The sequence below is a fragment of the Rhinolophus sinicus genome, linkage group LG02 (assembly GCF_036562045.2).
Source record: "Rhinolophus sinicus isolate RSC01 linkage group LG02, ASM3656204v1, whole genome shotgun sequence".
Lineage (NCBI taxonomy): Eukaryota > Metazoa > Chordata > Mammalia > Chiroptera > Rhinolophidae > Rhinolophus > Rhinolophus sinicus.
In genome coordinates, this window is record NC_133752.1 from 157,778,323 (window position 1) to 157,792,425 (window position 14,103).

At 36.2% G+C, this 14,103-nt stretch overlaps 1 protein-coding gene across 11 annotated transcripts in view; it reads left to right on the top strand.

Moving 5' to 3' along the window:
* KIF21A (kinesin family member 21A) overlaps positions 1-14,103 on the top strand; it is a 132,815-nt gene that overhangs the window by 57,274 nt on the left and 61,438 nt on the right. For all 11 annotated transcript variants that reach the window (XM_019736418.2, XM_019736489.2, XM_019736430.2 and 8 more), the window contains exons 2-6: positions 8,713-8,935; positions 9,066-9,248; positions 10,637-10,786; positions 11,497-11,631; positions 12,190-12,357. In XM_019736418.2, coding sequence (XP_019591977.2) covers positions 8,713-8,935; positions 9,066-9,248; positions 10,637-10,786; positions 11,497-11,631; positions 12,190-12,357 — 859 coding nt within the window. The remainder of the gene's footprint in view (positions 1-8,712; positions 8,936-9,065; positions 9,249-10,636; positions 10,787-11,496; positions 11,632-12,189; positions 12,358-14,103) is intronic.

The window sequence follows — 14,103 nt, forward strand, 5'->3', positions numbered from 1 at the left end:
TGGCATTCTGTTAGCATCACTTGGAGAACGAATTAAAAGTATAGATTTCTGCACCACCACCCCCTCTGGAAATTCTGATTCAATATGTCTGGGGTATGGCCTGGGGATATGAATTAAAAACATAACAAAACAAAATAAATAAATACACTGAAACATACCAGGTGATTCTCCCATGCAGCCAGATTTGAGAATCTGTACTACCTTGTCTGTTGTCAGTAACCATTGTGAGTATCTCCCTACAACCTATCTGTGTTTCGCTGGATTAATTCTTAAAGAGTTTTTTTTTTTTTTTTCCTTCATTTTGCGCTGACATGTACATCTCTATGATTTGGTTGAATTCTCTGCTATGAGTGTACCGTGCGTGTGTAGGCTGATCTCAGTTTTCCTGGGACAGTCCCAATTTATGAATGTTGTCCTAGTATGATTATTAATAGTACATCTTTCACTTACAAAAGTATCCTGGTTTGGACACATTTTTTTGGTCACCCTAACTATGACCCATTTATATAGGACCAAGCTGTTTATATGAAGCTATAGGGCATATTAGTTTCTTGTTGCTGCTGTGACAATAAATTACCACAAATTGAGTGGCTTAAGAAAACCCACAAGTACATTACTTTATAGTTCTCAAGGTCAGAAGTTCTAAAATGGTTTGGCAGGACTACGTTCCTCTGGAGGCTTTAGGAAAGAATCTTTTTTGCTTCTTCTAGCTTTAAGAAGTTGCTTGTGTTCTTTGACTTTTGGCCCCTTACTTCATGTTCAAAGCCAGCCATGGCTTTGCATCGTTTTGACATTCCTCTGCTGTAGCAAATCTCCCTCTGCCTCCCTCTTAGAAGGACACTTGGGATTATACTGGGCCACCTGGACAATACAGGATGATCTCAAAAATCCTTAATTTACTCACAGCTAAAGAGTCTCTTTTACCTTGTAAGGTTCTGGAAATTTGGGACCATTATTCAGACTGCCGTAGGGCATATGTATTCCATTGCCCTGTTGTTATATTTTATACTCATAGGCAGCAGTGGCTGCCATCAGAAGAAAAATATCCCAATCTTGTAGTAGAACTTATAAACAGAAAGGGAAATGTGGGAACTCAAGTGAACAAGAGTCTTAAAGAAGCCTAGAGACTATGTCCTTGTGATAACTACTGCCTTATAACGCAATTGCTTCTGAATCGAAGGACTAGAGAATATTATACTTGGAAAGAAGTCATGTTTCTGATTGGACTTGATTATGTTTCTTTATACTTATCAGCATTTATTTTTATTTGAAGACATAAGAAGTGTAAGGTAATGTCAAACATTTGATTTAGAGATTCTGCAGTAAAAAATTAAATTTAAAGAAACATAATTGGAGGTTTGTAACTTAGAAATGGGATGAGATCATTTTTTTCCCCCTGAAGGGTAGATAGATTAATGACGTCATGAAGGGAGTTTCTTTGCCTTATTTTTTACTGTCATTGTAATATGCCGCATGTCACCTATCTAACTATTCTGACTTCAAAATTGCATAAGTAGTAGTTTTAATGATTACAATCTTAAAGCAGTGAATTTAGTGTAATAAAGAGTACAAGTTATCTTTCTGTATTGGTTTTCTATTGCTATGCAACAAATTATCACAGATTTGGTACATTGAAATAGCACATGTTTATTACGAGTATATCTCAGTTTCTTAGGAAAATAATTCAGCAAGGCCACAAATGGTCTAGCAAGTTCCTACGGAGAGTCAGAAGCCCTTTTCTAGAACAGGAGGTAGAGTTAATGTAGGACAGGTCCTTTCTTAATGTGTGTCTGTCTACTCACCGGAATGGACTAGGGGAGGATCAGAAAAGGGACCTGAAATCCCAGTTGCTCGTTTGTGGTAAGAAAACGATAGCTGTCCTATTTTTTTAAGAAATGGAGGGAGGAAATTAGTAAGACATAATTAACTTTAAGATATCAAATTGAACACTAGTAAGTAGCATTGAATATAACGATCGTCCAGAATAGTGACAAATGAGATAAAGAAAGGCAAAGGACCTTTACAGGGGACAGATTTACTGGTGTCCTTGTAGGAGAACAAAGATGTTCACGAGGTGCCAAGTGGGCTTGTTACAGATCCTAGAAGTAAAAGAGCCAGACAAAGTGAGAATCAGGTCAGATTATTGAGTAACCTGGAGAACTACCACAATCGCATGGGGATGAGATCAGAATAACTCAAACAAACAAATGAAAAAAGAGATGGTTTACAAACACATTTAGGTAATGGAAAAATTTGTCACATTCATGAAATCAAAGATTAAGGACAACAGAATTTTCTAACAGGACAAGAAATTAGAAATGGCTAACACTAAACAGGAAGATATTTTTTGTGTTATTCCTCTTCTATTTCTGGGGGAAAATAAAAATAACTTGATCAATCAGTTAGCAAAAAGCATCCGTTGTGATGCTTTTAATAAAATGGGGATCAGAGATATAGGAGAGGTGAGGGTGTACAAGAAAGTCCGGAAGGCACTCTAAAACTGCATGTGTTTAAATACACAGGTTTGACTGCCAGCATCCTTGTACTTAGGTTAACGATAGATGGTAGTGTTACTCTTCTAATTCAGGGAGGAAAAACGGGGGGTGACTACAAAAGTTCTAGGAGGTTATCAATTATAATGGATGCAATTGTTTATTTTCCTTAAGTGAGCATCTCTTCAGTAACTACAAATCATTGATTTGTCATTTGTCAACAGTCTAGTCACTAGCATTTAATCAAATGTAATTTAGTATAAGGACAATTTGTACTATAACAATTATTTCTCCCTTTTAAAAGAACCTGTTACTCAGGAACTTGGTTCTCTTACATTCTGAATGAAATTTCTTTACTGGTTATATGGAGATAGTATTGAAAGAAAAATTCCCATTTTCATTTCTATAATACTCTCTTTTGATATGGATAGCAGGATGAACAAGGATTCATTATTTATTACTATGAAAAGGTTAACTTTAGGATTATGACATTTCATTGCAAATGGAGGTGTAATATTATTCAGCTTGATTATCTTTGCATAGTAATATGCATATGTATATTTGTATGTATAAGTGCACATATATCCAAGTAACTATATTCACTGTTATACTTCTATTCCTGACATAATAGTTTTACATGTAATTATTTTAAAAACTCAGGGCATTCAAAGGGTATTTTGAAAAGTATGGCAATAGTTTGGGGAGCCAGAGAGCAAATGCATTCCTTCACATGTTGGAAGGCCAAATGGATTTAAGATGTTAAGTTTCCTTAGGAAGGATCTGACTGAGAGAATTTTCAAGTGGTGCTGTAGCAGCAACAACACTTTCTACCTACATAGGCTTTGATTGCCACATATTTTCTCATTTGTTCAAGACACTGTGATGTGGGCATGGTAGTAATAATACTACCGTTTTATAGAAGAGGAAACTGAAGCTAAGAGAGTGACTTGCCACAGGTCACAGTTTGTAAGTTTTAAGACCCATGAAGAGCCTGAGATTTTACTCTATTTATAGGGTAACAAGCTAGCTTGTTACTGTTTCACATGGAGTGCAGAAGACACAAGACTCCTGAGTTAGAGACAAAGGACTTTTATTACTCACAGTACAATAAGCATCCTGAATGTCATGTTGATTTGAACTGCTTCCCCATCTCCCTCCTGCCCCCGATCCGATGGAGGCATTGCAGGTGGGCCTATTATTATATGGATGCTGTGCAAGTAGTGGGGTATGGAGAATTAGTGAGCTTAGGAATGCACTGTTTTTATAGAAAGTAGACGCAAGCCAGCCCTTTGTCAGCTGGCAGACATCATCCCTAAAGGTTGCTTACTACAAATGTAACCTTGAGAAATGATCCATGCAAAGAACAGTCAGGGTCTTGCTTTCTTGGCATGCCCAGCCAGAATGTGCAGGGATGCTCAGGTCTCATGGTGGATTGCCTCTTCCAACAGTGTGTAGCAGAATTAAACCTTAAATGCATTTTTGCTGAGTTTCATGACTAAAATACGAGCTGGAAAGGTAGCTACTGTAAGCCATTTCCCCCCAAATACATTTATCTTATTATTTTTCTGTTCTCTCCAGAACATCTTTAAGCCAGTCCTCTAGGCTTAGTTGATATACTTGATTATACAAACCAGTTAATGGTTATTATGAAGGCAGAGATCAGAAAAGAAGGCCCAATTTAAGGAAACTTACTGGTCTCAAATCTCAATGTTCTCTAATATTTACTGCAAGGAGCCAATAATGTTTTCATAAATGAAGTTCTTTGTCTCTATGGTCGTATTAACATTTGCTACAAAAACTGGAGGGAATAATAAAAACCATAAAGATATAAAGAACAAGTGGTGCAACTAATAGTGGATATAGGGTATGCCAAAAAATGGGTCATGTATTGATGCCTCTTTTAAGTCAGGATTTTGCTGTTCTTAAAAGAATAATTAAAATAGAATTTGAAGTTAGAAAGAACCTTAGAAATGTTAGAAAGAACCTTAGAAATGTTAAGTCCAGGCTGCTCATCTTGTAAATTAGAAAATTGAGACATAGAATGTTTAAATGATTGTTCAAGATCAAATTTCTAGTAACAGAGTAAAATGATGGAGCAGAAATTACTTTTTCATGAAAATTACATACCTGGAATGTAATTCCATTGGAATGTTGCCTCCTTAACTGGAACAGTTTATAGGATTCAATAAGTAAAAATTTGTTGAATTACTCTGTTTTATGATTGAATACGATGTATTCTCTGTCCATAAAGAATTCTTTACTAGTGTAACAAGAATTCAATTTGATATCTACTCTTCTAAAATCATATACAAACCGCATAGATTAATTCAAGCTTGGGGTGGGGATGGAAAGCTTTATAAAGGTATGTACTGATGTTTGAGCTAAGTCTTGAAGAACTACCAAGAGGTTTCTATGCAGAGAAATGGAGGGCCAGCATTTTAAGCAGGGAGAAAACCATGTACAGTGGCATGGTGAATAAAAGTATAGAAGTTGATCAAGAAATAATCAGTGGTTTCATGTGGTTGGATGTGACTAGATTTGAGAATGGAAAGACAGGTAGAATCCAGATTAGGAAAATCTTGGAGATCATGCTACATAGGACATTTTTTGAGGGGAAACACTGACATTTTTAAGGTAAGCTGGTGTATGAAGTGTAAGATAAAAAAGATGGGTTTATAAATCAGAATCAGTAACAGAAGGGATGTCACAAAAGCCAACTGCAGATAAAGAGTTGAGAAACGTGTTTAAAAGGTAGAATGCGCCATCCCTAAATATGCCACTTTGACATAAGGATTATTTTGAGCTGAAGGCAATTAAAAGGAAGCATGCCCAAGAAAATATTTCTTCCCTCCCCCTATTTGCCTAAAAGCAGGACATACATTTGTAAAGGTGTTCCCCCTCCCCTCTACCAGGAAGGACAGAAGAAGTTAATTACTGGATATGGCACCAGAGGAACCTCCCTAATAAACTTTACTAAGTAGCCCTCATCTTCCATTAGTTCCTCCCCATAGTATTTATGTTCCCACAATTTGCTGTCCTAGAAACTCAAGGTCCTTTTTCCTTTTGTGAAGATGTGTTATGAGTCCAAGTTCTACCACACTCTGAGTTACTCATCACTGATTATTCATTCCCATGTGCGCGCGCGCGTGTTACATACATTAATAAACTTCAGTTTGTTTTTGTTTTGTTAATCTGTCTTTTGTGAGTCTAAGTTATAGGAGAATCTAGGAGGGTTATGTGCAGGAGACCATCCGCTCCTAGGTGGGAGTTTCTCAGATCTGCTGAGAAACTGCCATTGCCTGGATGGAGGAGAAATGGGTTCTGCCCCTCTTGTTGGTTTTTAAAGCCTCTGTCCCCACCCATGCAAATGGATGGAATTGCATGTCATCCATGTTTCAAGCACAGTCCTCATCATCATTAGCAAGGATAATAATCAGGTGAACAAAGGTTAGGACATTACGTTCTGAGTGAAGTTGGTGTTCTAAAATTGGCTGTCGTATCTGCAATTCAAATGGCACCTATTCTTTGTTCTGAGGAAATGAAATTGAAAGTATCTTAATAGCCAAATAAGTTAGCCGATTGTTTATAATCATTTATTTAAAATTAACATGGAACTGATTTCAAACAGTAGCCCAGGGCTTGCTTTCATTTAAACAGTGTAGGTATTTGAATCTGGCTATTACATGGCATTTATTAAGCTTCACAGTGTAGCCATCTATCAAGCAGGGTGAAAGCAGAATCCTGGGGTAAATGAGGAAGCTTTTGGGAAAGAGAACAGCCTGGGCTGTGATAGGACTTTACGTTGGAATGCAAAGAGTTAGTGGCAGCTTCCTAAGGAAGGGACATCTAAACAGAGATGAAAAACATGAGATGTTGAGACTGGAAAGGAGTTGGAAAAGGAGTGAAGGAGAATATTTGGGGAAAGGAAACAGCATAGTTTAAGGCATAGAGGCTAGAGAGGGCATAGCTTGTTAGGGAAACTTGTGAAAATCAACCTTTACCACTAAAAATCCTTTAATGTAAAGATGGAGCATAGCAAGAGAAGAGATTGCAGAGAGATTTAGAGATACACTGAAAGGTTTTAAGCAAGACTGTGACCTGATCAACTTCATATTTTATAAATATGACTAATGCTGCAGGGTGTGAAACAGATTGGGAGGGGGCAAGATTTCACATAGGCTGACTCGTGAGGAGACTTTTGCAATAATGGTGGCCTTGATAACGGTGGTGTTGGCAAGGAAGGAAACAAACTGGTGGGCTTAAGAGCTATTTCAGACATAATTAATAGCTTTTGGAGATAGGTTACATAGATGGAATAGAGAAGAGGGAGTAGTTGAAGCTGACTCTCCCGTTTCTGGCTTGGCAACAGTTGGGATAGTGATTCTCATAAGGAGGATGGAGCTTTATTATGGTTTCCTCCCCATGGCTGGAGGAAGTGAGATAGGAGAAGAGGCGTTTAGAGAGAAGAGAATATAAATCTTGAGAAAGACCACGCATCAAGAAAATGTGGAAGCAGAAAGTCAAAGCTGGTACTACCATGGGCTATTTTTCAGTCCATAGACATAGCTTCTTATAAGAAACCCTTTGTTTTATTTGTTATAATATCATTTTTCTCTATAACAGTATGTGAATATTTCCCTCCCCTCCTTTTTTTTAATCATAAACGATCCTGCAGTCAGATAATGTTAGATCTAAAAGAAACCTTGGAAACGATAGTTTCTATCCATGCGTGAGGAAATTGGAGCTTTGAGAGAAGACCGTGTGATGCCGATAAAGTGAGAGTGACACAAGTAACAGAACCCAGGTCCTCTCATGGTCACTTTATTGCTCTTTCCACAGTACCTAGCCAACCCCATGCTGACTATTGCGTTCCAGTAACACAAATACATGCAGTTGAAGATTTTATTAAAGAAAAAAAATTGCATAGGTATTCTTTTCTTAACACTTTTTTTTTTGGTAGTGTAGAATTCTATTTTAGATAACCAGAGTTGCAGAAATGTTGTGCCTTCTCAGTATTGTCTTTCCTGTCCTTCCATTGATCTTCCCTCTTGACGAATGGGAAAGGGTTGAAACTCAGGAGATCTCAGTTTGGTCTTGGCTTGGCTTTATCTTTCGTGAATAGATGAACTGGTTCCTCTTCCAGAGATCTCAGTTTTTATATCTCAATAAATAAGAATGTGGAATCAGAACCCTCTAAAATTATTTCTTTGCTTGGTCTTTATCATTTTATATTTTACATCACTGGTTGTCTTTATTTTCTTCCTGAAACAGCTTCTCCTTCATGGCAAATAGGAGCTTCTTAAAAAAAACCTAGGTACAGGAAATCAGGGATTTGTGTCTGGGGTGCTCCTGTTGACTGTGTGACTTGAAGAGGGCCAGAGTTTGGTTTGTTCTGGTAGCAATATGTCACCATATTTACTTCCCTTCTTTGAAAATAAAAATAGGCCTTGAAATTAGGAAGAGAAGGCAGAAGAGCGAGGTACTAGAAGCTGAAGTGTATGGGGGTGGATGTAGGGTGGATATAATGCTGTGGTCTTCCAAGTGGAGGGAGGACACCCTCCGAGATGTACATGACGATTCACTGGGTTTTGGAGAGAAAATACTGGAACTTCTATTTGTATTTATTTTTAATTTCTTTCCAAAATTCTGCTTTTGTGTGTATCATAATGTATGACAAATCAATATGGGATATGCATATCATTTATAAATGAATACATATTCCCATATATTGTGGAATTATGCTTAAACATGTTAAGCTGACAGAGGGATATGGTCTGATAAGTTTGGAAACCATTGGTGAAGAGTTTGCAAAAAAAAGTGTGTAAAGGCATCAAGATAAATATTATGTCTTAATTTCTTACTTTTGGATATCATCCTTCCTGGAAATAAAGAGAAGAAATCTAAAACAAAAATAACATCAAATAGCATCTTGGTTGCAGAATTTATTTAACTGATTCTTTACCTCTTACAGAATTGTCAAAAACTATTCACCTGCAAAAATATTTAATTTACTTTTGTTCATGATCATTTAGGATTTAGTAACTGATCCTGAAATGAACTCAGTATAATTTAATTTATTTAAACTTTTCAATTGAAGGAGCGATAGTAGATTATATTAATATTTTTAAAAGATTTGGTCAGGGATTTTTAAATCCTATTTCTTCAGTGTGTTTTTTTTTCCATTTGTTTTATTTTATTTTCTCCTGATTATTTCTCACAGAATACGACCACAACTTGCCAAAGAAAAGATTGAAGGATGCCATATTTGTACATCTGTTACACCAGGAGAACCTCAGGTCTTCCTAGGGAAAGATAAAGCTTTTACTTTTGATTATGTGTTTGACATTGAATCCCAGCAAGAGCAGATCTACACTCAATGTATAGAAAAACTAATTGAAGGGTGTTTTGAAGGATACAATGCTACAGTTTTTGCTTATGGACAAGTAAGTACCAAATTATTTTCATAGAAGTTGTAACTTTGCAGAAGTGTCAGTTCAGTCACATTTTCATTTTTGTTACTTGAGGTGATATTGTTAAGATCAAGCACACATTTTTCTCTGTTCTTTTATTCAGACTGGAGCTGGGAAGACATACACCATGGGAACAGGATTTGATGTTAACATCATTGAGGAAGAACAGGGTATTATTTCTCGTGCTGTTAAACACCTTTTCAAGAGCATTGAAGAAAAAAAACATACTGCAATTAAGAGTGGACTTCCTCCTCCAGATTTTAAAGTGAATGCGCAATTCTTAGAGGTAATAGACTGATGGTGTCATTAGTTCCCTTTAAATCTTGTCCTTAAGGCCATAGGCTGTATGATTTTATGCTTCTGACTTGTAGTATAGCGCTTTGCACATAGCGCTCAGTAAATGTTTGAGCAAATTAACATTAGATAATAGGTTGTAGTAGTAGTAAGAATAGATAATAGGTAATAAATATTCTTTACTTGTTGGCTTTTAAGATTATAAACCCTTGACCAGTGTCCATCGAAAAAAACAATTAATATTGTTTATTTCAGACTCTCTCTTTATCCTATAATTACTGTTGTACTGTAGGTAGGCTTACAAAGTGCTGGCAACTCAGCGATTAAGACCAAAAGGGAGGGGGAGAACATGAGGAATAACAGGATTGAGGCTGTAGCAAAGCCACAAATCTGGCTGCCAAAGCTGGTATTCCTGCAAGGATAGGCAGGTGTTTTGATGCAATGTCCAAAGGTTCGGGCAGTTTTGGATTAATTTAGGGAAGTCTAGTCTGGTGGGAGGGACGTGATAATAAGAGGACATCTCGTACATGAGCAGTATTGCAGTTAGGTGGACAGTGACATTATAATTCTGGATGCTTGGTCCAAAGAGTGTTCTAGTCTAGTTCGAGTCTGGATCTATCATTTTGGTCATTGATGAAACATGTTATTCAACATTATATAGCACAATGCAGAAACCAATTCAAATTAACCTTGGTTATCTTATGGCTGGTGTTCATGGACATCACAGTTTAGTAGAAACCCAAAGCAAGGTTACTAATGGTGGAAAAAAGGAAAGAAACAATGTTCTTCTATCTTCCCTTTCAGCCTCCAAAATATTGTTAGGCATTGTGATTCTACAGCATATTGATAGGAAAATAGGTGTGTGCACCCTCTTCTTAGGAAGTAGCCTCGTCTTGTCAGCCACTGTTGATACGGAAACATTAGTATCATTTCCGACCTTGCAAAAACACTAGGTATTAATTTTTAGATACATTAAGAAAGACTGTAAGGCAGTAGGAAATATATTTTTAGTTCAAGTAGTAAAAATTCTTAAAATCTCTAAACACAGGGTTTGTCGACATGTGGTATATATTTCTTAGAGTTTGCTTGTGTTTATAAATATTTATCTCTTGCAAAGGATTAGTAGATCATTTTAGCTATCTATCAACTCATTAGTCATGATTAAGTCATTCACTGTTCTTACTCTTATGAAGAAATGTGGCCTTTATTTGTATTTGTAATAATAATAGCCTCATTCATTTTTATCTGTTATTATGAAGAAATACGTCGTTTTGGAGAACTCTTAAGATTTGTTTGAAAGATAACATTATGCAATGTGAGTTATTACAGCCGTGAGGCAATTTCTTCTAAATTAAAACTTATAATATTTCTTTTTTATAGCTATATAATGAAGAGGTCCTTGACTTATTTGATACCACACGTGATATTGATGCAAAAAATAAAAAATCAAATATAAGAATTCATGAAGATTCAACTGGAGGCATTTATACTGTGGGCGTCACAACACGTACTGTGAATACAGAATCAGAGGTGACATTTATGTTACTGTTAAAATAGAGCATATTTGGCTTTATTTTATGTTCAGCTTTGTTGATAATTTGCTTAAGATCATAATGTGAAATTTATATCCTTAACTGTAACATGGAGTTAAAAATCTTGTCTTTTTCCCTCATATTTTTTATATCAGGATTTTATTATTAAAAATGTTACAGTTATGATAAAGCCAGTTCATTTATCTTAGCATCAAAAGAATCTAAGGCAATGTGCTTATAGTTTTCTTTTGCAGCTAGAAAAAGAGATAAACTGAAAGTTAAGGATAGGACCAGAAAAAAAATAATTTTGTATCTTTTGCTATCACATTGACTGTATTATGGCTCCTGAAAGGAGACTGTTAAGAAAAGTTACCAAAAAAACATTTCAACAGAAGATACAGAAGAGCCTGAGTAATTAAAATGATTGCTCAGTTTGTTCCAAAGTGTTCTACTGTAACAATTTGGAATGGAAGCTGCAAATGTCAGCAAATGGCAAACAATGGAATCTCAGTGTTTTCTCCTTTTAAAAAAATAATACACTATTATACTAAGATCAGTTAAAAATGTGCCTGCAACCAAAATGTTACGAAATTCCACATCCTTTACATCCCTTAATATGGTGGGTTTTAGCCATTAGCTCAGATTGTGAGTGTATGGTATCTTGTTTAAGTATTGTTCAAGTAAGACCTTTTTTCCCCCCTTTTCCAGATGATGCAGTGTTTGAAGCTGGGTGCTTTATCCCGGACCACTGCTAGTACCCAGATGAATGTTCAGAGCTCTCGTTCACATGCCATTTTTACCATACACGTGTGTCAAACCAGAATGTGTCCTCAAATAGATGCTGTGAGTTATTAGCTCTAATTTCTTAAACTTCCAGGCTTCATATCTCTAAAATCACACAACCCAGAAAAGTACATTTGAACCAAATTTAGTTTGTTTAATCATTCCTTTTCCTAATGAGAAGTCTCTGACTCTGTTTAAGCTGAAGATGGCCAACCATGTAAGACTTTGAAATACAAAATTGGATGTGTGTCTGCAGCAAACAGAAATCAAACAGAAATCAAGCTGTGGTCATATGGTGATGGATGCAATCTCCTGAGACCCTTTGCTTTTGAGGACTGTGGGCGACATAAGCAAAGCCTCTGCTGATAACACCTGGGTTCTGACCATAAGCTTCATTCTAACTTTGTCGAAGCTTCTCATTGCCAGCGGACATTTCTGCATTTATAGTTATTTGGCTACATGCCTATTTTTGGAGACATATATATTTAATTATATATATATATATATCTATATATATATCTATCTACATATATATCTATATATTGAAGGAAAAGTGGGGTTGGAGGATATTTTGTGTCACATTATTAAAATATTTTCAATTATTTTCCTCAATTGCAGGAAAATGCAACGGATAACAAGGTGATTTCTGAATCATCAGAGATGAGTGAATTTGAAACCTTGACTGCAAAGTTCCATTTTGTTGATCTGGCAGGATCCGAGCGACTGAAGCGTACAGGAGCCACAGGCGAGAGGGCCAAAGAAGGCATTTCCATCAACTGTGGGCTTGTAAGACTAAGACCAAGGCTTTGCACTGAGAATATAGCTGCAATTTTCTGTGACCTTTTCTCTTTTGTAATACATAGTACCCAAGGGGAAGTCCTTCATGAGATGAGCTGAGAAATGGAAGTTACAGTAAAATTGAAAACTTAGGTGTAATGCGTTGAATTTTGATCTCCTCACATTGCAGGATGTTTTATCCTTTCACATTGCCATTTTTTTTTATGTGTGTAGATTTATTTATTTTTCAATGATAGTTGACTTTCAATATTATTTTATATTAGTGCTGGGTGTGTAGCACAGTAGCCAGACATTTATACAACCCATAAAGTGATCCGTCCAGTAAGTCCAGTACTCACCTGGCACTATATGTAGTTATTACAATATTATTGGCTATATTCTCTCTACTGTACTTTACATTCCTGTGGCTATTTTGTGACTACCAATTTGTACTTCTTAATCCCTTCACCTTTCATGTATGTACATTTCATTGGATTAAATTTTATGATATGTGCAGAAAAACAATATATATAGAAGAAATGATTTTAAAAATTCTGCATTTAAAAGTATTTTGTCAAAATCAGCATTGAATATTAGTGATTTCACGGGGTGACTTACAGGTAGCTTTTTTTGCTAACATTTTATGACAGTCACTTAATTTTGGGAATTATAGTCAACTTTTTAGTAGATTGTTTCAAAATGAGAACTTTTCTAGATTACAGTAAGAATTAACTTTAATACCATGCCATCTAGTGGTGTTTCTAATTGGAAAACGCCTTGTGTTTGTTAGCATAAAGCGTCTGTTATATGGAAGAAAATGTTTTAGAGTAGATTTATGTGTAATAAAACTTTTCTTCATATTGACTTCATTATAAAATTGGACACTTGTTCCTTCATAAAAGTAACAACATCCCTAAAGTTCTGTGATGCTGACAACATCAGGACATGTTTCTATTTTGCGTCCCTCCCTCCCATCCCAGAGCTGAGGGCTCCAATCAGATGCTCCTATTTTGTTATTGCCCACTATTTGCTCCTACATGATGGGGGCTAAGGCTGATTAGAGAGAGCCAGACCTCCTAACTCCAATACCCGCCTTGATGCTCCTACCATATGGTTGAATTTTGTGTTAAAGGGGGTGACCTGGATCCTGGACTTTGTGTATTGTTCCGAATTTCTTAGGAGATAAAATCATGGTGGTATTTACATTAGTGCTGTTAGGAAAAGACAAAAGCCATGGGTGTGTTTTCCTGTTTAGGCTATTGAAGCTTGCTCAGACATCTCTGGTAAAGTTTCAGTGTGGCCAGTGGTTAAAACTGTAGCCTCTCTGGAAGAGGGGAACGGAGACACAGGGTGATGCTGATGCCACACTTTGCATGATCCATTGGCCCGCACAAAGTGGTGGTTATAGACGTTTGTATTACTGAAGTGGGGTGTGTGACCAACATTTAGGATAACACTTATGCTGTAGGTGCTAATTCAGTGACAGAAAAACAGTAGAGGTGGCAGGTGGAGGGACTAAAGAGTTCTGTAATTTGACTTAGTTTTTTCAATATTGGATGCCTAGCACATTGATTCATTGTGTTTCTAAAAACAGTTATACTTGTTCAGAGAAATCATATTGATATTTTTATTTTGGTTAAAGCAGATTTTGTTTTCCCATAAGGGAGTTATATTGCAACAAGAAAGTTTCATGAAACTGTTAAAACTATATAAACATTTCATTTCTTCAATGCATTGAGGGAACAATTTGCAACA